Source organism: Lacerta agilis, chromosome 16, assembly GCF_009819535.1.
Source record: "Lacerta agilis isolate rLacAgi1 chromosome 16, rLacAgi1.pri, whole genome shotgun sequence".
Classification (NCBI taxonomy): Eukaryota; Metazoa; Chordata; class Lepidosauria; order Squamata; family Lacertidae; genus Lacerta; species Lacerta agilis.
Window position 1 is genome coordinate 27,490,833 of NC_046327.1, and position 22,632 is coordinate 27,513,464.

Sequence of the window (22,632 nt, forward strand, 5' to 3'; positions counted from 1 at the left end):
TGGAGTGCTGTCTTTTTCTTTCATTTTTAAAAGTAGGGCTAATGTGGTGCTTCTTTCTGTTACCTGGTGTGGTGATGTACATATGCAAATCAGAATATCCTGCACAATCCAAAGTTGAGAGACGGCAGGTATGTGGAAGTTGGGTCGACACTGTGAGATGGAGCTGGCTGTGTAAAAGTTCTGGACAATGAGTTGAAGCGTCAAACCACACTTCCTAAACCTTTGAAGGCTTGCACTAACACAAATATTATTTCAGTGTTGACCTGCTGCTGACCTGGACAAGCAGAACACTGCCTGCATTTTTTGCTGGGGGGGGGGTCAAGGGCAGGAAGGAAATGGATATGAACCTGGCAGAGATCGTGCTTTCTGTTCCTACTAGCCCAGAGCTGGTGTATTGAATGCCTCTGGCAGAGAGACCCCCATTGTTGCATATTGGGTTTAAGGGAGACGGCACCCTCATTCAAATGTGATTTGATTGAAGGAAGCATTTAGGGTCCATACCATAATCTAAAAATCATTTCCCAAAGCTATAGGGTGTACAATAATAGCATGAGAGGATTACTTCCTGTTTACTGGGGGGCAGGCCACAAAAGGTAGGGGGAGAAATGTATTATTTAAAGATACATATTTTGAAACATGTACATTTAGCCCTGTGTTTTGGGTAGTAATTTGGTATACATGTAGCCCAAAACACCTGAATTAGAATGAAAACTATTTCTAGGCTCTATGAAGAACTGAATTTGTATACTGTATTCAGAGATCATGGCGCTCTTCCTTTATTAGAGAAGTTAAAAGTCTCTCAATAGAAATGTGTAGTATGACATACCCCGCAGTGATCAAGGAACTTCGTGGTACCCAGAAAAATGGGATATGGTATACATTATGCCCAAACCAAACTACTGTACTATGAAAGGCTACAGATGACATAATTTTGTAACCCCTAAAGTTGACTGTGAAGTTTGCCTTGTAACAAAAGCCACTGATACGGTATAGACTGAGCAAATGGATCTGCACATGAGCATGTTCCCAAAATGCCCCTGAGTTCTACAGGACAATGTCAATGGTTGGAGCTGGGGGTTCAGTTGAGAAAAACCTGTCCTTGCTTGCCAGAGGCTTCAATTAGCAGGTGCCCCCGTAACACCCCTGAGTGTATGCCAGGCATGGCCAAACTTGGCCCTCCAGCTGTTTTGGGACTACAATTCCCATCTTCCCTGACCACTGGTCCTGTTAGCTAGGAATGATTGGAGTTGTAGTCCCAAAACATTTGGCGGGCCAAATTTGGCCATGCCTGGACTGTATGCCATTACTTTCTCCTATATAAACCAGGTGAGTTCAGATATATTGGCCTTGAAAAATAACATGCTACTGAGAGTAACATCCTCTTCCATAGGAAGTGGGCCTTTTTAATTCTATGCATCTTACATGGTTATTCAATGCATGGAGTTCTCTCCTACCATTTTTATCTTCAGAAGAACTCTGTATCAAGTGGGTTAATGGGCAATTAGTGGCTCGAGGTTTTTCTATAAAATATTTTTGTAGTGGCCATAGTGCACCCCAATTGAAGTTGGTGTCCAGTCCTGATCCACCAGTGGAAGAACATATATCTTGGGAAAAGGTTGTATTCTGTGTAACACTAAGGTAAATATTACACATGTGTGATGGAACATTCTGCCCTCTCCTCCCCCTAAACCTACTTTGGGGTCCCCCCAACCATCTGAAGCAGATTTTGGGGGGGGTGGCAGTGCCTGGGGGGAGGAGAGGGGAAGTCCCATTGGACTAGCAGTTTTCTTTGCATGTGTGCAATGAGTATGTTGAATACTGCCAAAGCTCTGCTTACTTCAATGAGATATCCAGGTGCCATTTTTCAAGGAAACAAAAAGAAATTGGTTCACACCAAACTCGTAATATGTGATAAATACTACAAGTGGGGCAGGAGGGTTAATATTATGCCTTAATGTAGTAAAGTGACCAGTATCACAATGTGATCAAAATCTGCTCAGTGCTCCATAGAGGCTAAGGCAAATTTGAGTGTCAGATCAAGTGCTTTGAAGGGAAAGTCTCTGCTCCCTGAGGATTCATATACATTTTCAGAATAGCAAATGATAAAAACTTACCATTGTAATTCAAAATTAAAAGTTCCCCAAATAATATAGCTTAAGTAATCCCTATGAGCTTGATTTTTGTTTGTCCAGGGGAGCTAAAATATAAGCCCAGGTTCAGATGACATGCTAAGCCAAACCACAGCAAATCTTAAGAGTGGGGCAGCAGCAAAACTACTAGGTAGGTAGGGACAAAGCAGCCACAATCCTCTCCCTGGAAGCCAGCATGTTTGTGCTAAGCCATGGCTTGGCTTAGAGTGTCGTGTAAACCAGGCCATTGAAGTTTTAAATTTGGCAAGTAATCTCATACTTGGTGTCATCACTATCCAGGTTGGTTAAGTTTTTATTGAAAGGTTTTTATTTTACATATTTATAAATTACTGATTCAGATTATTTATAAATCACAAGCCATCAGAGCAATGTGCAAGATAAAATGAGACCAAAAATGCACAATAAAAAAAACATTTCTACAATGCACAATTAGTATTTCATAAAGTATCTGAATTACCTACACTTCAGGGAAAACCTTTGTGTGCTATTTTAGCCTATCCTGTGATGGGGGCAGGGGTACATTTGTGTTGCTGGATGAGCACTTTTTTAAGAATCTTCGTTTTATGTTTCTTTTCTCAATGTGGTTTCTAATTAATTTTACCTGTTTCTATTTTATCATTTTAAGTTGCATTGAGTCCCCCCCCTTTTTGCATAAAACAGCAAACAAATGCTAATCACAATAATAATCATTGGGAAAATGGAATAAGGATCATGTTGTCTGCATGAGGAATCAGTGGAATTTTTTGACGACCAGTAGGTGGGGGGTGGGGTGGGAGGAGAGATAAGAGACCTCCTGAATTACGTAATTTATTCAATTATTTTTTAAAACCCTGCTGGTTAAAGGTCATCTCATGTTGGCTCAAGCTACACAAAGCTAGTAAATTACAGGCTAAGGCATCACAAATTGTGCTTTTTACAACCTACACTCCATACAACCTCACTTTTAATTGGTCTTGATCTCAAGATTGTGGATTCACACCCTACATTGGGCAAACGTTTCCTGCATTGCAGGGGGTTGGACTAGATGACGTTTGTGGCCCCTTCCAACTCTGCAGTTCTATGATTCTATGCTGCGTGTGCTTCTATGCACAGTGCTTTATGGGGAAAAGATTTGTGAGGGGCCATTAATGATCCATAACCCCTTCCCTTGGCGTGTCTGTTTTTGCCAAATCTTATCACAACTTTTCAACAACAGAAAGCCTGTGTAATTTGAGCACTAGTACGCATGGTGGCAAGGCTAAGTAGACCCAAACTGAAAGAGTGGTTTGCACTACATCTTTGCTGCAGTTGTTTCTTATCTACATGGGATTATTTACCTAAACTGGTATAATGAACACTGGTTTGAGTGCATACCATGTGGTGGCGAGCACTGCAAAATCATACTGCGCTGCCTCCATTGCATCAAGTAGCCATATGGCCACTGCTGACCCTGGAGACCATGCTACTGGATCTATCAAAGTCCCACTTGGACATGTTTGGGCAGCACTTTTGAGGATGAAGACACTTGTCTTTGGAATGATCTTGATGCAACGGTTGTCGCACCTTTGTCTTGTCTGTGCCATTCCTAGCATTGTTTTGTGGACTCTGTTGCTCTTAGAAAGAGGCATCAGTGCACCCATTTCTTAAAGAAGTCAAACCTGGACCCGATGGTTACTGACAAGTTGCAAATGCCCCATTATTAGTCAAGAGGCTAATGGCAGAGCAACTGGAGGCAATCATGGATGGTGCTGATTATGTAGGCCCATTTCAGTGTGGGTCCAAGCCTGGTTTTCAGAATTGGCGTTATTCAGACTGAATAAGGCCTGGGAAGAGTGGGCCAAGGGAAGAGTGACTTTGAGTACAGTCATACCTTGGTTCTCGAACGCCTTGGTACTCATACGTTTTGGCTCCCGAACGCCGCAACCCTGAAAGTGAGCGTTCCAGTTTGTGAACGTTTTTTGGAAGCCAAATGTCCAACGTGGCTTCCGATTGAGTGAAGGAAGCGCCTGCAGCCAATTGGAAGCCACACCTTGGTTTTCAAACGTTTTTGGAAGTTGAACGGTATTCTGGAACCAATTACGTTTGAGAACCAAGGTATGACTGTGTAAGTAATTTTCTGCAGCTTTTGATGCCAGTTTTAAGAAGATTGCTAGGTACCAGGAACACACTTTTACAGTGTTTCTGTTCCTACATCAGCAACTAATCCAAGAGAGTAGTGTTAGGAAAGTGTTCCAAGTACCCTTGCCAATTTTCCTGTGGGTTCCACAGACCACCATTTTATCCCCAAAATTGTTAACACTTCCTTGAAGCCATTGGGGTATCACACCCATGTAAATGGGTATAGGATTGAAGTCCTGAATTGTATCTCCTTTTAGTGCTATCCTCTGTGTTGGATTTAGAGTGCATGAACCTCAGGGCAAAGACTCGTCTATTCATGCATAGCCAGACTTTCTGACCTCCGAGCTTTCCTGTTTTTATCAAAGACTTTTGAATTAGGCACCCTGTCAACTTCAGTGTATGAGTTCTGTGTTCTGAGCACTTGTTTTGCACTGGAGCTGAATCACATATGCTAGTTATATCCTGAAATAATGAAGATGCCAGAGATTATGAAGTTTAGCAACAAAGGTTTTAGGATGATATCAACAGAACAGAAAACCAGAATTATTACAGATATTAACATCCCAAAACATTCACAGCTGCTACCACTGTGCGCATATATATATATATTTTCCTATGTATGCTATTAGTCACTCAAGGTGAATTCAATACCTTGCTTCAACAAGCCTATCGACCAATACAGAAGGTGCAATGAATATTTTAATACATACAGTAATGGGGAACTGAATGGAATTGGAAAGTGTCTTTTTAGCTTTCTTTGAAACTGAATAGTTATTGGATACTAGCAAAATATGAAATCTTCATAGGATTACCACAAAATAATTTTATTTTCTAGAAGCTCGAAAACACCCCTTGACTAATGAATATGCATTCTCTCAAACCCCTCCTCCTCCTCTATAATTAAAAGGTAACAATACATCTTGTGCCTTCTGAAGTACAGTGGTGCCCCGCTAGACGAATGCCTCGCTAGACGAAGGCATTCGTCTAGCGGAAGGCTGCCCCGCAAGACGAATTTGTCTATGGGGCTGCCTTGCAAGACGAATTTTTTTTTTTGTCTAGCGAAAACCGCGGTTTGCATTGCCGCTTCGCTAGACGAAAATACTCACAGAACGAATTATTTTCGTCTAGCAGGGCACCACTGTATTGTCCTTCCACTTGACTATGGTTTGGCAGAGACACTCTGAGCAGCTTCCTCTCTCCAGCGGGCTTTTTTCTCCAGGTTCTGGCTCGTCAGGGATTCGTGCCTCTCAGCAGCCTGCAGAAGAAGAGACCACAGAAGCATGCAAGAAAAGTAACCGTGTCAGGCAGATTTTCAGTTAGAACACAAACACCATTAAACCAATGGACACTTCAGCTGCATGTTTCTCTGTCACTAAACCAGAATTATGGGAAACTAATAACGAGCTCCAGAGAAATTCTTCACAAGCAACGTTCATCCCCCTTTTTAAATCATTCACTAATCTATAGTGAATATAGAATTAGAAAATACATGTATTCAGCTTTTCACATGTGGCAATTCAAATTAAAATAGAAAAATGGGGGACAGAATTCCTGGCAATCACACCCACCATTGAACTCGATGGGCTTTTGACTATACATGATTTTGGCTTTAGGCGTGATTTCTGGAATGTAACCCATTAAGTAAGTTGCGGGTTTGCTGTATGAAGAATTGAAAGGCTTTTTAGACTCCATGACTTTTATTACATGACCACTAAATGGAAGACTGTGCAATACTTGAAGGACTACAAGACTTGAACCCATACTGCTTGGTTCTATGTCAAACAGGTTAATTTCTTTATTTCAGGAAACAAGTAATGATAACAGGACGAATAGCCCCCATATATCTTCTCTCCTGCTCTCCTTAAGAGCCTAACAGATAATAGCAGAGCTATCAAGAAAAGGCAGAAAATAACTAAGCATCAAGAAATGGGGATGCCAAACATGATGCTATAATCCTGTCTGCCGGGGGGAGGAGCATTTCAGTCCCTCCATGATTGCAGTTTCCAGCTAACATTACAGTATATTTTTTTAAAAACAACTATAAGCAATCTCCCACAGCTATTGACATAAACTGTTGATAATGCACTGAATTCCGCATTTGGGGAAAAATCCCATTCGCATGCCTATCCTACCCTGACTTTGATTCTAATTCCCTCGTTCTTCCTCTCTCTCCCCCCCCCCCCAATATCTTAGGTAGACTATAGTTTATCCTTCCATTTACTTTATTAAGAATACAACCACCCACATTTTCCCTGATGCAGTATTACCACAATTTAATTGCTGGTCCATTAGCTGGTCCATTAGCTCTTTCCCCCCATGCTATTGCCAACCCCTTAGCTCTTTTGTACTCACCTGCTTCCCCAGAATGACCATCATTATGCAGCCCATGATTGTCAAGGCAATCATTGCGTAGCTGATCCTCACACGCATCTTGTTCCTTGCTGCATCAACCATCTCAAACCTTTAAAGAATGAATTATCATTAATTAATTATCATGGATTAGCACTGTCAAGCCATAGCTGCTTCCACTGCCTTCCCCATCCTGTTAATGGGGGGGGGGGGGAAATCAAAGGAAGAATCTAGTTAAAGGTTACTAAGCCATAAGGCAAGGCCCATTATTGTACCATTCTGGGGCAACCCTCTGGGCACTACATAACCCCTAGAGCAGGGGCCGGCAAGGTTTACCTCGCCTGGGCCGGTTCACTCCCATGGAGATGGCTCCATGGGCTGGATCGCATCTGTGCAGACACGATTTTCGGCATGGCGTCTGCACATGTGCAAACGTGATTTCTGGCACCGTGGAAGCGAGCCCCACTCCGCTGGTTTAGCACAGTGCGCAGGGGCTCGCCAAGCGGGCGGCTCAATTGAGAGGTGGCTTGTGGGCCATTTAAACGACCCCCATGGGCCACCTGTGGCCCATGGGCAGCAGGTTGCCGACCCCTGCCCTAGAGCTTGGGTTAAAAGTGTCCAGATTTTTTTCTTATTCAGGCAGAACTGCTGGCTTGGCCCAGTCCTGCTTGGCTGCTTTTGAAGTCTTTAGACCAGGAGAGCAGAATTGGGAGGCATGCAGAGGTTGGACCCAGAACAAGGTAAGGCACAACTCTGACCTTCAAAAGGACCAACAGGTCACTTCTGTTCTGCGGGAGGGAGAAAAACTAGTAGACACTAGGAGGAGGAGCCAAGTGCTCAGGAGCTTAATCTTCACACAGATGCTGCAAAGCAAGTAAAGAGAAGGGGAAAGGAATACTTGCATGATGCAGACCGCTCCTAAAATCAACCATCAAATGGACCTGACCAGGCAGAGAGAAAGACAATGTGGGACTTCTGAAGAAAAGAGATCTTCTGACAGTGTAGAAATGTCAGTATGGTCCCCTCCTGTAGGTTGTGTCTCTCTTCCGTGGTTTATTTCTTATAAAAGACAGTGTCGTCACTTGGCAGCCATAATAGAAAGGCCAACACACCCTGAATCCCAGTGTGCAAGAATGTCCCAGTATGATCTACCAAAAACTAACGACACAGAGGAGCTTGAAAAGGTCTGAATGAAGGGGCAAATGGAAAATGCCATTCAATGTAAGCAAGTGTAAAGTGATTTATACTGGGGCAAAACAACAACAGCAGTTCTCAACTTCACCAGAGGGATCTATCTAACTGATAGGATCTAAGCTAGCAATTACTACAAAAAGGTTCTTGGGTCATGGCAATTTGTGGCAGCTGTGAGGAAGGTGAATTCCATGCTAGGAATAATGAGAAAGGGGGCTGAAAATAAAACAGCCAGTACCATTGTACAAATCTATGGTGTGACTGCACTGTCTACATTTCTGGTCTCCTCACCCTGCAAAAGGATATTGTAAAACTGGAAAAGGTTGAGAAGAGGGCGATCAAAATGACCAAGGGGGTGAAAGAACTCCCTTATGAGCAAAGGTTACAACGTTTGGAGCTTTTTAGTTTAGAAAAAAAAAGTAAAGGGGAACACCACAAAGCTATATAAAATGATGCACAGAAAGAAGAAAGTGAGTACAGAGATACTTTTCTCTCTAGAACCTAGGGTTTGGCCAAAATATTTCACCGTCCAGCTTCATTGGATGACCCTGGGCTCTAGAACCCTGGATGACCCTTCTCTCTAGAACCCAGGTTTCCAAGCCCACATGTAGTCATCACCTCTGTCAACAGTGTGAAAAAATGTTTAATAAGATAATAAGCAAACAGCTGACAAAATCTCAGAATATTTGGGTTAGTGCTTCAGCACCCTCACTATAAACCTAACAGGGTTCCCACAAAATCTGCTTTGCAGCTTTTTAAGCACTCAATACTAAAAGCCCATCTGCAAAATAATTATTGGTCCAGAACTGTTTTCAAGGAAGAGCTAACACAAAAGCCTGGGAAGCTCCGTGCAATCCCAGAATCTGTTGTTGTGCCTGTTTCTACAGTTTCATTAAGAGTTTGCAGTTGGAGTAGTTAATTGGTGGAATACGTAACATGCATGACAGAGTCAGTAACCTCTGGAAACAGAACTGATAATGTAATCACAGTTAAAAGTCAGTTGCTTCTGGCAGCTGCTGCTGATTGCTTTGCTCTTCGACACAGCTGAAAACAAGCAGCAAGCTTTGAGTGTCTGGATCCCTTTATCAGACTTGCAGAGGCCCTATGCTACTATTTTTCGCACTGGGTGACTACGACTACAATGAACATATGATAGGAAGCTACAAAAGCACTCTGCAAGCCCAATAACATTATTTGTTGATAGGATTTCCTTGAGACACTTAGTCAAATAGGACACAGACCAAAGCAGCACAGGAAGGTGAGGCTCTCTGAAATGCTTCACTGCTTCTCCATGTAAAACTAACATAGTCTTAATAAGTCTGGAAAAGGCTTTGATACAGGTCAGATGAACACCAATTTTATCCAGCCTGTATCTACTGAAAGCTCAGAACCCCAAGATGGACAGTGCTCAAGGTGCTCAGGCCTAAAAACCAGCCTACACCTTATGCTCATCACATGATGCACAGGGAAAAAATAGGCCGCCTCTTTTCATCTCTGCTTAACAAACTGCTTATTTCTTTGTCTTTCCTTCCACCAATGTCTAGAAAACCAGAGGGATACAGCACACAAGTTGATCCTTCTTTGCCTGCCTGTCTCCAAGGAGAATTTCAGAACCCTCAGTCAGAGCCTAGCTTGCACATGACTACTTGTGATGTGATTAAAATGTAGCTAAGCCACATTACACCTCCTAATCCACAAACCCGTGATCTCTCATCTTTTATAAAATATTCTGGATTCTCTGAATATTACCAAAAAGTACAATCAGAATTATGCAAATAGCAATTTTAGCCTGGTTTGCTCTTAATGCTAAGCCATGGTTTGCTTTCCCAGAGTATGGTTTGTTTGAACATCCACACCCAACCCAAACTAACCAAGGTCTGTTTTCTAGCAACAAACCATAATGTGAAGCCAATATTTGTTGTTAACTTACAAGATCCACTGTTTAGCGTTATATTCAAACTAAACAGTCTATCCCTCACCAAGCTACAGATGTGCGAGGCAAGAGTAGCTGGAAAACAAGCTGAAGACTTGCTTTCCTGCCTAAGAGATAACCTATGGTTTGTTGAACAAGACGTGGTTAAAACAAGCCATGATTTATTGTGTTGTGTGTGAACCCAGCCAATGATAATTTGAACATCTTGCTGTAATAGCTATCTGCATTTCACTGATTAAAAAAAAACGGTGATGGAGAGAAAAGAGTATTATCTTTATTCCTTTGTGAAGGGCATATCCCAGCTTTAGCATGAAATAATTACTGGAGTCAAATATGGAGAGAGTCATTTTAGCTACACTGGAAGTACAGTTTGAAGCAGTTTTTTAAATGCTTGGTTCGTGAAACTCAAACTTACGACACTGTTTCTGGTATATCTTCTGCTTTCTTGAAACGGCCCGTCCATAGCAACAACTTCTTGTCCCAGTCAGTGGGCTTATGTCCTGGAACTTTGAAAGAGGCTGTAGAAAGCATGGGAGAGAAAATGCAGCGCTTGAGAACCAAACACCTTATCCAAAAGGTGGAATCAGAATTGCGATCTCTTGCAGCACAGCCAATTACTTGAGGTATGGGGAGCCTTTGGCCCCCTCAGGCCTTCATCTGTCACTGTAGGACTCTCCTCAGCGTCCCTGCTCCACCAATCAGGATGGCAAAGCAGAGCACTGTGTCATTGCTTCACCAGCCTGATCAGCTCTGTACTGGCTGAAGAGGAAGTGGATTCACTTTCTCAGTGACCAATACAGAAGCCAATCCAGCTCGCTTCAGCCTAGTTTGCTTATCTTGTCTCTTACCTTTCCTGTTGGGAAAAGAGAGGGGCAGGGGAATTTGGCTTCATTAGGAGCTGCCACCTCAAGGTACCTGGAGCACCTTGAAACTTTCCCCTTTTATCGACTGCTCAGCTATTACCAATCATCTTAATAATAATAATAATAATAAAATTATATTTATACCCCACCCTTCCCGATCCAAAAACCGGGCTCAGGGCGGCTAACAACAAATATAAGACAATGATTAAAACAACTTAAAAAACAGCTAAAAACAGCATAAAAAACAAACATCAGTGGGATCACCAGGGCTAACTGGCCAAGTTAGTCTTGCTAGGCCAGTAGGGAGACCAGGGAGGAATTTTAATGTGGGGACCCAGAAGGGTTTATTCAGAAAAAAGGGAAGGGGAAAAGTAATAGGGGATCATGCTAGATTGAAGGCCAGGTGGAATAATTTAGCAGTGGGAGAGGAGAGATATGGGCTGGGATTACACAATCTCTCCCCACTCTGCTGATCGGGAAACAAGCCAGCAGCGTAGGAAGTACTGGGACTCTGGATCACCCTCTTCCCTGGTGCTCAGCTGTGTGCAGGGGAGATAGAAGGATGGCACCTGTCTCCTCTGCAAGGGGTGCATGTGTCATGTATGTCCTGTATGTACATGTCTGCAAGAGTGTAGGCTAGCTCCACTTATTGCTAACCCTGACCCTACCAACTATGGTTTTGAGCCCTATGGGTTTTTCCCCTGCATTTAGATAAAACACTTTGCACACTGAACCACTTCTGAACGATTAAAGAATTAAAGAGTCTTGACCATGGGGGTATAGGAGCTTAAAATACCAGTAGCAAGCTATCTGCATTTCGGACTGCAGATAAGAAGGTGAAAATTCTTCAGTTCATACCAACCAGTACGTTTGAACACAACAATCATGTCCCATTCCCTATTCATGAGTGTCTGTCTACCAAAAAAAGGTGTGTGGTTGGGGCTGGTCCCAAATGCTAAACAGTGGGACTGGCAAAGGTACAACCGGAGATTAAAGGATTTAATGATTCTAGACAGTAACAAGTTCAGAAAATATGGGCTGAAGTATCTTCAAGGTATCCACATTCCTATACAAAGACACCTTCATTTACTAATGATCAACCACTTCCAAGTCCTTAGTGCAGGCATCCCCAAACTCGGCCCTCCAGATGTTTTGGGACTACAACTCCCATCATCCCTAGCTAACACGACCAGTGGTCAGGGATGATGGGAATTAGGGAACTGTAATCCCAAAACATCTGGAGGGCTGAGTTTGGGGGTGCCTGCCTTAGCGGCTACCTGTCAACTCAGAAGTAGGGCTTACTCCCAGGTAAATGGGTTAGGATTGCAGCCTTAGTCACTAAAACCCTTTAGACAGACAAGGCCTGATTTCAGCAAGTCTCACATATGGACTTTGGCTTGCAAAATATGGCAGCATACATAGCTAAGCAAACATAGCCATAGAAAGGAAGGTTAGTAAAAAATTCATATGGAAAGGAAGTCAAACAGCAAGACACCACATGAAGGTAAAGCTAGCACACACAATGCATACAATGTATATGGATCAACTTCCTCATTTTTAAATTGCACAAATTTAACGAAGAAAATAAGATCCTCAGTGCAGAGGATGCATACTGTTCATTCACTGTCCTAATTTCCAGTCAACAACTACTTCCCATTGCGCTATAACTTTTCCTTCCATGTTAATGAGCTACATGCACACATGTGGATATGCCCCCATTCTTTCAGATAGTGGAAAAAGAAATCTGATTTGGGGCATGCGTATAAAATAATTTAAAAACTACTGGGGGTGGGCCATGTTGCCCAATCAGTACCAGAGGCAGTCACATGCAAATACACATGTTGGATTTCCAGGCATGCTGCTGGAACCTATAGTTTTATATGCCCAGCTCTTTCCAGCACTACCAAACATGGCAGAAAAGAAAGAAATGAATTTGTACATAGTCAATGACAGGTCATCAAAAAGCAGTTATTTACACAAAGGGTAAAGCTACTACCCTATGCACACTAACTTGAGGAGCAGATTCAATGAAACACCATATTTCCAATTAAGCATCAAGATAATTCTGGTTTACCTGAAGCCTGGGGTTTTGGCTTCTGCACGTTCTCTGCTTGGGTTTTGCTGCACATCCTCCTGTTCATGAACCGGCATGGTCCTCCACTTGCACGCACAGCAGAAGGAATACGTTTGTCCAAAATCCTAACAACTATGCCTGTGGGGAGGAAGGGGGGGGGAGAAAGGTGTCTTGTTAGAAAAAAGTTGCAGCATAAAGAGAGAAACATAACACGATGCAGAAGACCCTACTCTCGGCTTCAGGTCCTGGAGCAAAACAGTGAATTTAAGAGGGAAAGCGCCACTGAACTCTGCAAGATGTGCAGGTATAAGTACGACAGCGCCGGATTCAAGATGGTGCAGGCAGTTCTCCCGCACCAGGCGCCAAGCCAAGGAGGGGGCACAAAGCAGTAGTAAGAATAATGACCGCTTTTGGGGGGGGGGAGTGCCAAATTTTGCGCTCACCCAGGGCGTCCTGCTACCCAAAGTCTGCCCTTGAGTATGTTATGCCCAGAATACTTTGCATTTATATTATATCCCCTTTTTTCTGCAAGGAACTCAATGTGTGTGGTGCACATATTTTCCTCCTTTAGTCCCCACAACAACCCCGCGAGGTAGGTGAGGCTGAGAGGCAGTGGCTAACCCCCAAGGTCACCCAGGCGAACTTCATGACCTGAACCCGGGTCTTCCCAGGTCCTAGCCAACCCTTCGCTTTCGGTTTATTCCCACCCCAGGTTCCGGCTTGCAGGCCCCGCCGCCAACCCTCCGAGGTCGGACAAGTGCGACCTGCGGCTGAGAAGGCGCGTAGCGGAACGGGTCCCTGACTAGGCCCAGCCCGGCGCAGCAGAGCAGAGGCACTCACCGGCGGCGGCAGCAGCTGCAGGCCCCGACATGGCCCCGCGGAAAGAACGCGCCGCCGCTTCTTCCCCCTCCTCTCCCCGCCGCCCAACCCCACGGAGTCCCGGGCTCCCTTCTTACGAAACGCGCCTCGGAAGGTCAGAAGCATGAGCCCGGGCAGCAGCAGGAGGAGGAGGAGTTATGGACGTCGCTCGCCTAGTAGGCCGGGCCTCCCGTCCTCTTGGAGGCAGGGTGGGTGGGGAAGAGGCTCTTGGCCGGCCGCCGACAGGCCCTCCCCCCCCCCTCGGCGCGCAGCTGCCGGGCTTTACTCGCGGGTAGGAGAACGCTGATCTCCGGATCGGCGGGCCGCGAGTCGGAATTGGAAGGTGTGGTCCCATGGGTCATCCAGACCAACCCCCTGTAATGCAGGGATCTCAACTAAAGCACGGGGCAGGGAGCTATTGGGTTGCTTTTATTTTAACTGTACTGTACTAGGTATTTTGCGGTTTTATATCTTGATTTTATTCTGTGAACCGCTCTGAGACCCCCAGATATAGGGCGGTATATAAATTTAAATAAATAAAGCAAACAAGCAAGCATCTGTGCTGACAAATAGCCATTCAACCTCCGCTTTAAAACCTCCATGGAAAAGAGAGTCCACCACTTTCGGATGGAGCCCGTTCCAGGGTCAAACAGCTCCCTTCCCCCCCCCCCAATAGCTGTCAAGTTTCGGATTTGAAAATAAGGGATCAGCACCCTCACCTGTCCCGGGACAGTCTACGGTTCTCATCTCTTTCTATTCCTGACACCAACTCTACAATTCTGTGATTCTGCCATGGATGCCACATTGAGATTCCTGCATTGCTGGGGGTTGGACTAGATGACCCTCGGGGTGGGGACCCCATGGTCCCCATGGATTCTGCCGTGGATGACCTCATCGAGATTCCTGCATGGCCAGGGCCAGATTTAGGTGTTGAATATATGCTATATGGGTAATTTATGAACCAAATGGGTATTTAAAGCCATTTGCCACTGTTGTTGTATGTAGGTTTTATTTTATTTGTTTTTAATCTTATATTTTGGAAATGTACGTCTATATGTACATAGCTTGTTTAGCTTATATGTAAATCCGGCAGGTAAATCCATGCAGCATGGCCGGAGGTTAGACTAGATGACCCTCGGGGGAATGAACCCGACAATGCCGCGATTGGGGTGGGGGGAGAGAAGCTGTAAGCCACGCTCTCTCCCGAGAGGTAGGCGTGCCCGTTTTTGCGTCGCGCCTCCCGATTGGCTGCCCTCGAGGTTCTCCGGCCTCTCCAACATGGCGGCGCCCAGCTCTTTCCTCAACTGTGAGGAGTACGCCGAGTTCCAGGTAGGAGAAGCGGCGACGGCGCGGAGTGGGGGGGGGGGAACGGGGGTGCTTTGTCGGAGCGGGTGGCCCGGCTCTGCCGTTGCGACCGGAGAGGTCTCTGCTTCCGCTTTCCTATGCTTGAGGGGAACCGAAGAACCGGCTCGCCATTCAACTCCTCAGGCGGCGGCAGCGGCAGCGCCCCCCTTCCACGTTCCGCGGGACGGCGCTCGCCCTCTTCCTCCGGCCGAGGTGGCGGCAAGGGCAGTGAGGGTCGCCCAGCTCCCGCGGCCTCTGCGGGGGCCGCTTTTCACCCACACAGGAGGAAACGGGGGGGAGGGAGCTCTGAGCTTTTGGGTCAGTCGACTCGGGGAGAGTTAAGAGACTCCGGCAGTTTCTGCACGTGCTGCTCTGAGGGGCAGATGGGGCTCGTCACAACCTGGAAATGTGGCCCGCCTAGAGATGGGACAATCCCTGATCCCAAACCTCCGCTTTCCTTGGCGGGCCGTTTTCGGTAGAAGAAGGAGAAAGGCTAAGGAGTCAAAAACCCTACACAAATCCGGAGTGGAGTCTCTTCAGACGGCTAGATGGCGCCTTGTACGCCTCCTTCAGGCAACTCCTGCATCCAAGGTGGTGCCAAGTGCAGTGGCGGAGGAAGCCTTTTTCACTCAAGCCTTAGAATCAACGTGTCTGTCTTTCTTCTACAGGAGTTGCTCAGGGTGATGAGAACCATCGATGACAGAATAGTCCATGAGTTAAACACCACTGTCCCAACAGCTTCTTTTGTAGGAAAAGTTGATGCTAGCAAAACGTGTAAAGAACTTCATCAGTCGGTAAGTGCATTTGTTACCGTTCTATCATTTGTGTTTTGGTTTTTAACTCATAAAATGTTACCAAGTGGTAATAGGCATGTCACTCATTAATGCCATGCTACATAGTGAGTATGTTTAACTACCGGTACTTCATTCTCTGTAAGGACATTGTTACTGCTTTTGTCAGTGTCAAGAGGTAGGTTCAGGCAGGAATAGTTATAAATTATTTTAAAGTCAAATAATAAGCAGAAGTACAAAAAACATTTTGGGGGGTAAACCCTAAGAGATAGGAGGAACGCGCAAAACAGATTAATAAGGACTGAGCATGGACAGTGGACACAAAATTCTGAGTGGCTTTGGGGGGGGGCAGGGAAGAAGGAGGGTGGGGGGAGTGGACTCTTCTGGAAAAGAGCATGGCTGACTGGAATTTGGAAACCTATGCTGCAACATTTTATTTCAAGCTTCACTTGTAATCAATAATCCCCATGACGAGTTAATAATAGTTAACCATAAATCTGAAGGGTCTGGCATAGTGAATGTCTTAGAAGCATCAGAGGCTGTAGTGCTGCTGAAGTTAAGCAAATTGGAACTATCATTCCCCTGCGCAGGATACCAGGAGGAATCCCATGGAACAGTAGAATAGAATAATAATTAATAATAATAAAAACTAAAAAGTTTTACCTTTCTGTTCTCTCTCTCTCCCTCCATGGCCTCACTTTCTTCAAGAATAAGTCTTGTAACTGCCTCTCACTCACACTGGCCCCTTGCTCCAAATACTGTCAGTATCTTTCAGTGCTCCTGTCAGTCTCAGGCGAGTCAGTACCAATGTTCTCAATGATCTGGGCCTTATCCTGTATGAAAAGGAATCTGTCCCCACCCCACTTGTGGTCTTAGTGCATATCTAAGGCAGCCTCTTAAACAGCTTTCTGTATTTTAAGTAAATTAAATTGAAATATCTTAAATTGGCTTTCAGTCATTTTAAATAGCATTATACTATGGCAGGCACCCCCAAACTCGGCCCTCCAGATGTTTTGGGACTACAACTCCCATCATCCCTAGCTAACAGGACCAGTGGTCAGGGATGATGGGAGTTGTAGTTCCAAAACATCTGGAGGGCCGAGTTTGGGGATGCCTGTACTATGGGTTCAGAGGCTCATTCCTCACTTGTTTGTTTACTCCTAGCAATTAACAAGGCTGTACAATAAAAGTTGAGTCTATATCCTGCTGGTTGCACTAGTAAGAATTCATTGTCTGACAAAAAGTTGGGAACCTTTTTACACATCAGGAAATGAATTCTTACTGGTGCAACCAGCAGGATATAGTCTACCCTGGAGAAGCAGCCTAAAGGAGGTCTTTGAGCTTCAGGGTACATTAAAAGTTGGAAAGGTAGTTCTGGATGTATCTCATGTACAACATTTAAATATGAGAACTGTATGTTGCTGCTCTCCCCTCCACTTACCATTTCTCAGAAAGTGAACAGGAGTGGAACCAGTTCATTAAAGCTGTACAGTGGTACCTCGGGTTAAGTACGCTTCAGGTTAAGAACTCAGCTTAAGAACAGAAATCATGCTCTGGCGGCGCAGCGGCAGCAGGAGGTCCCATTAGCTAAAGTGGTGCTTCAGGTTAAGTATGCTTCAGGTTAAGAACGGACCTCCGGAACGAATTAAGTACTTAACCCGAGGTACCACTGTATTATTCTCAAGCATTGAGGGTTTCTCTCCAGTATCCAAATTGACAGACTTTCTCCTTGCTTTCTGCTGTAGCAGAAATCTTCCATTTAAATTTCTGCGTAACCTCTAGGATATCACTGACTGCACTGTTAATGGGTGAGCTGTAGGTTTCTGGCTGCATTTGTGAGTAGGAAGGCAAGAAAGCTGGCTGGGAGCAAAATGATCTTGTGGAACATCCATTGCATGCACGTTGAAAGATTTACATTTTATACAAAAATCATTCAATTTATTCCTTTTAACAGGTGATTGGATAGCTGACTCTTTTCTTTTCACTATTTATTTAGCTGGCACAGGTTCATGAAAGTAGAGAGAGAATAATCAAAACCTGTATTGCCCAAGCTTCCAGTGTAGTAGAATCTTTGCAGCAAGAGAGGAGGAAATCTTTGGAGGACATGGCATTGTTAAAAAGGCTCAGGAAAGAGCAGACAAAGGTGAGTGGAAGAGTTTTAAGACTTATTTCCTTGTTATTATTATATGAAAAATAGTGTACAATTCATAATCGCAAGCGGAAAAAAGATAGTACATGCAGGTCTCGCTTACTGAACATAGGCCTTTCTGTCTGGCCCTTGGGACATTTCCCTGGACCCTCTCCCCCTCACCAGTCCCCCTTCTTTCTCCCCAGGCTGCACCCCTTACCAGCCCTGCTTTGCACTTTTCGTAAGTGTTGCCTGGCTAGAATATGCCCTTGAACCCTGATGACGTTTCTTGCATTGTCATGGATGTAGGATAGAGTGTGTGTGTGAGACTGTGCCTACTGTACAAAGGCAAGGGAACCTGCCCCTCCGTCTGAAAAAGGTTCCCCATCTCTGCTTTGTGGTCTCTTAGACAGAAAAAAAATAATTTGCCTTCCACCAGTGAAATGTGCTAATATCTGTTTAAGGCCAGGCTCCCAATACTTATGTTAAATTCACATATTTGCATGGAAAGGTTCGCTTGCTGGATAGTAGGGTCTGGACTTCAAAAAAACCACTGCTAGTTAATGTTCAGGGATCTTCAGTGTTTGTCATAATGTTTTTATTTACACGAATAAATGTTTCAGCTTCTACATGGTTTCGTTAGATGATAAAGAACGTGATCACTGTCAGTCTGCTGCTGATAGGAACCCATCCATCTTGCCAAGCTCCTAATGCAGAGAGTACTTATCTTCTTTCCTTTCTCCCACAGTTGAGATTAATGCAATCAGAGTTGAATGTTGAAGAAGTGGTAAATGATAGAAGCTGGAAGGTATGGCATCCTCTTGACTTGAGATTTAGAATCTGTGTGTGAATATTTGTTTGATGCAACACATTAAGACTGTGATGAGAAGAAGTGTGATGATACAGGCTAAGTTAAAATAAGGAGCGGAGTAGAAATACTCTGAATAAGAGGTTCTCAAACTTGTTTGGCCTACTGCTCCCTTTTCAGGAAAAAATATATATTCAGCGCGTTTTGAAAATCTACCTTCTTAAGCAAACAGAAAGATGCAGTGACAAATTTGGTTCTTTTATGTATCTGTATTTCTACCTATGTCCTACAACATAGTAAAGAAAGATGTTGTAAATAAGACATCTTGAAGCTTGAAATTATAAAATTATTTATAAAAATCAACCATAGTATCATTCACACTACACACAGAAAACTAAGATAACGAAAGATAATATTAAAATAAATAACTTCTTCAGGCATCTGAAGAAGTGTGCATGCACACGAAAGCTCATACCAAGAACAAACTCAGTTGATCTCTAAGGTGCTACTGGAAAGAATTTTCTATTTTGTTTCGATTAAAATAAAAATTAAGAATAACAAATAATCCTAATGAGAAGAATGAACCTGGTGTGCTGCTATCAGTTTATTAATGTTTGGTTCTGCAAAGTGGAACTAGGCCCCAGGATTAAAAACCCATGGGGCAGAGCAGAAGGAAGCCTGCCAACTCAGTCTGATCCACCCCAGGAGCAGGTCCAGCACCTCAGCCCGCCTGCCATTGGCTGAATAGGCAGGCAAGCTGCAATTCACTTCCTGGGCCTGAGTGAATGTGAAAAGGGTTCACCCAAGCCCAGGTGTCAGGCTTCGGGGAACCGGATCCCTCCCCCGGTGGCAGTAAATAAGCAGATCAAACAAAAGGAGCATTCTTACCAGTTAGCTTCTTTAATAATCACAGTGAGAGACAAAGGAATACATCTCTCTCTAGAAATGGCGTTGCTCCCAGTAAAGGTTCACCCCCTCCGTCCCCATTAATCCGTCACTCCTATGCCAGGTAATCTGAGTTTATTGTCACTGCACTCTCTGTTCTATCACTTTCAAAAGTCCGTCTAGTCTTAGGCAAAGGGGGGAATCTGCCAGCTGTCTCTCTCTCCTGGTGTTTCCTCTTCTAGCTGTTCCTCACCCAGTATTTCCCAGCTTTCCCCCTCTGGACTATGCCCCTCTGCAAACCACTGTTCTAAATCAATACTGTCCTCCTGCCCTTGGGAAGGTTCAGGACAATGGGGGGGGGTGCCCTCCCACCATTCCTCCTCAGTCCAGTCCCTGACACTGGGGAAAACCCCTTTATCCGGATCCGGACAAGGCTTTGTCACCATCCCACAGTGGCGCCCAACCTGGTGGTAAGCATCATTGCACAACAGATGAAACCTGTTTGAATGGCTTTTCAATTTTTCTTTCTTTATACTTTTACTGTCTCCTAATTTTGTTCAACACCCCCCCCCCAATTGCAGCCAAGGCTACTACCGCCCCCTGGATCATAGCAGCGCCCCCCGGGGGTGGTGGTATTGCCCACTTTGGGAAACACTGCTCTAAATAAATAAAACAAATAGCCTAGGTATCTAAGATGGACACAAAATAGATGAAAACAATAAAAATGTAACAAAAAATATAAAATAAAACACATTTTATGTATGGATAAATCTGTTGGCAACATATGCATAATTGATTGGACTGTAATTAATCCTTTATTTTGGGGGTAATTTTTTATTTGTATTATATAATTTTAGAATGCATATAAAACAGAGATTAAAAATATAACACCAGTCAAAAATTTAAAGATGAAAAACTATAAAATAGACATACATGAGTTAAAATAGCAAAGTCCAAGATCGTCAAGCATAGTTCCAGATTTGCCAGGCTTGTGACGAGGGTTGTCTTGAGAATGATGATTCTGCTGTATGCGTCCTAAAGGACTGCCAGATCATATTAAAATGTTTGGAGGTTCTTGTCCTTGTCAAAATCTCAAATTATGCATGATTTTCTCTATTAGAGCTATATTCCAGAGTGAGTGGTATCAAGCGTCCAGTTTAAGAGTTGGGCTGTTTCCCATTGAGTTGTGATTACTGTAGTAGTAGTAGTATATTTACACCCTGCCCATCTGGCTGGGTTTCCCCAGCATTTTGCTACCCAGCTGATTAGGTGTTTTGAACATTCATTGCACCCTTACTTGTATTAACAATATTTATTTCAAGAACCAATCCCTCTGTCTTCGTGTCTTAGGTATTTAATGAACGCTGCAGAGCTCATTATAAGCCTCCGAAGAGTCAGTGATGCAAAGGAGGGGATGTCTTCCCCTGAAAGTGAACTTCAATCATGCAAATAAGAGAAGAAACATGGAACAAGCTGCTTGGGACCTTTGAGGGGGGGGGAAATCAGATCTGTGGGATTCAACCCAGTGAATCATTTTGCTAATTAAGATAAATCAACTGCTATTTTGTATGGAAAGAAGTTTTTTTATTAAAGAAAAGAAAAAAACCAGATGGAATGTGATGCCAGCATTTTAACTTCAGCATTTCCAGATCTACAAGTATCCTTTAGACAGGATGAGAGAATAATGTCTCTATCTCTCCTTGGACCAGAAAGTTTCACCTTTTTATTTTGGTTTCTAGGATGGCTAAATTTGGGCTGTATCATCTGGCCTAGTTCTAAAATTGGTATAGTTCTTAACAGATTACTGCTGTGATAAAACAGGAAGTTAATAGGTAATGCTTGATGCAAACTGGGAATTTACCTTTTAACTACATGTAGCATTCTGTAAACAAATCCAATTTTGACTGGCGATGTAGTTAATTTAAACTGTGGACTCCAGTTGCAGTCCGACATATCCAATGGTGCCAGTTGTGAATTGCTTTATACTGGACACTTTTGGAGTGTAGATGTTGACACCTATATCTTTTTGGCTTGGATGCTGAAATAATTTGAGAGTGAAAGATATTAAACTCATGAATTTGCTACATGAAGCAAATACTGAATGCCTCTCATCAGTTTCACGGATGACATGCCAATGTGGACAGACCTATAGGTAAATTCACTGCATATCATGTTAACTATAAGTCTCTCTTTATAAGTGACCTACCAGGGAGTTACACAGCATAATTACTCACCTGCGTGAGTAATAGCAGATTTTTTCCCCCAATATGTCAACTGAGTTTCTTGAAATTAAGTCCTGTTGATGCAAGTTCTAGAAGAGTCACAGTTCTAATTTGTGGGAGAGAAAAAGCTGTGAGAGAGAGAGAGAGAAATTGAACTTGAGAGAATATGCCTTTGTTAGATGTAACTGTCTGATATTCAAATAAAGGAAATTTACGGTACACTGCTCAACAGCTGGACAACATGACAGGCTTTCCAATGGTTCTATCCTTATATAATTTTGAATACAATTCTTTAATGCAATTTTAAATGTATAAAATAAATTTTCAAGCACTATGCAGTTTTGTTGACAATTTTCCAAAAACTTAGCCTTATTATAAAGTACAAATACTATCTAATTGGCTTGTTTTAGGAGACCAACAGATTGCCTTACTCTCATCATGAGATTCCAGTGTGAGGGAAATTGGCTCTGAAAAGCACACAGAACACATGGTTACACTCTACAAAGTGTGTAGATATTTCATTTCAAAAGCCACCAAGGTGTATAGAAAGCAAAAAATAAAATAAAATCCTGCCATAATTACCAACATCCCAGAGTCGCAATACAAGCCTCCCACTGTGTGATGACTCAATTTCCTAAACCCACCTGTGTATAGAAACCTTTATGCTCTCCCTGACAAGACACTGCTGCTTCAGATTCCATTTTTTAAACATCCCATTATAATGATTGCCGGTAATTCATTATTAAAAATTCCTTTTATCAGGAATTAGAGGTTGGATTGTAATTATTTTAATTAAGACCAATTATATTTTTAGCATATGAGGATAGGATTTCCTGTAACAAGGCTTTTCTGGATCTTGGATTGGCCTGCCACACACCTCACCTTAGCTCTGAATTTCCAGCAAGTAATGGTCTAAGTTGAAACAAAAGGAAAGGAAAG

The 22,632-nt window shown here is 43.5% G+C and overlaps 2 protein-coding genes across 6 annotated transcripts; one reads left to right on the forward strand and one right to left on the reverse strand.

Moving 5' to 3' along the window:
- Positions 1-5,055: 5,055 nt before the first annotated feature.
- Positions 5,056-13,656, reverse strand: LOC117060901 (protein FAM162A-like). 4 transcript variants are annotated; one of them, XM_033173494.1, is made up of 6 exons: positions 13,623-13,656; positions 12,658-12,795; positions 10,136-10,238; positions 6,600-6,708; positions 5,391-5,502; positions 5,056-5,184 (listed from the first exon to the last, which is right to left on the reverse strand). In XM_033173494.1, exons 1-5 carry the CDS (start codon positions 13,639-13,641, stop codon positions 5,407-5,409), a joined length of 465 nt encoding a protein of 154 aa, XP_033029385.1. In that variant the 5' UTR covers positions 13,642-13,656; the 3' UTR covers positions 5,056-5,184; positions 5,391-5,406. The 4 variants fall into 4 exon arrangements, with proteins under 4 accessions (XP_033029385.1, XP_033029383.1, XP_033029382.1 ...); XM_033173492.1 differs by having other exon boundaries at positions 13,498-13,631; XM_033173491.1 differs by lacking the exon at positions 13,623-13,656 and adding an exon at positions 13,498-13,581 and having other exon boundaries at positions 12,658-12,798.
- Positions 13,657-14,725: 1,069 nt separating this feature from the next.
- Positions 14,726-22,027, forward strand: CCDC58 (coiled-coil domain containing 58). 2 transcript variants are annotated; one of them, XM_033173485.1, is made up of 5 exons: positions 14,726-14,844; positions 15,528-15,653; positions 17,647-17,793; positions 18,527-18,586; positions 20,822-21,557. In XM_033173485.1, exons 1-5 carry the CDS (start codon positions 14,794-14,796, stop codon positions 20,870-20,872), a joined length of 435 nt encoding a protein of 144 aa, XP_033029376.1. In that variant the 5' UTR covers positions 14,726-14,793; the 3' UTR covers positions 20,873-21,557. The 2 variants fall into 2 exon arrangements, with proteins under 2 accessions (XP_033029376.1, XP_033029375.1); XM_033173484.1 differs by lacking the exon at positions 14,726-14,844 and adding an exon at positions 15,268-15,450 and having other exon boundaries at positions 20,822-22,027.
- Positions 22,028-22,632: the final 605 nt, after the last annotated feature.

Bases quoted from the DNA above. Each gene is read 5' to 3' on its own strand.
- LOC117060901 (XM_033173491.1), bottom strand. From the start codon at position 13,528: ATGTCGGGGCCTGCAGCTGCTGCCGCCGCCG. The intron at 12,799-13,497 runs GTGAGTGCCTCT...CCTTCCTCCCCA, and splicing joins TGCAGCTGCTGCCGCCGCCG to CAGGCATAGTTGTTAGGATT. The intron at 10,239-12,657 runs GTAAACCAGAAT...TGCTTTCTACAG, and splicing joins GCCAAAACCCCAGGCTTCAG to CCTCTTTCAAAGTTCCAGGA.
- CCDC58 (XM_033173484.1), top strand. From the start codon at position 15,283: ATGGGACAATCCCTGATCCCAAACCTCCGCTTTCCTTGGCGGGCCGTT. The intron at 17,794-18,526 runs GTGAGTGGAAGA...TTTCTCCCACAG, and splicing joins TCAGGAAAGAGCAGACAAAG to TTGAGATTAATGCAATCAGA. The intron at 18,587-20,821 runs GTATGGCATCCT...TTCGTGTCTTAG, and splicing joins TAAATGATAGAAGCTGGAAG to GTATTTAATGAACGCTGCAG.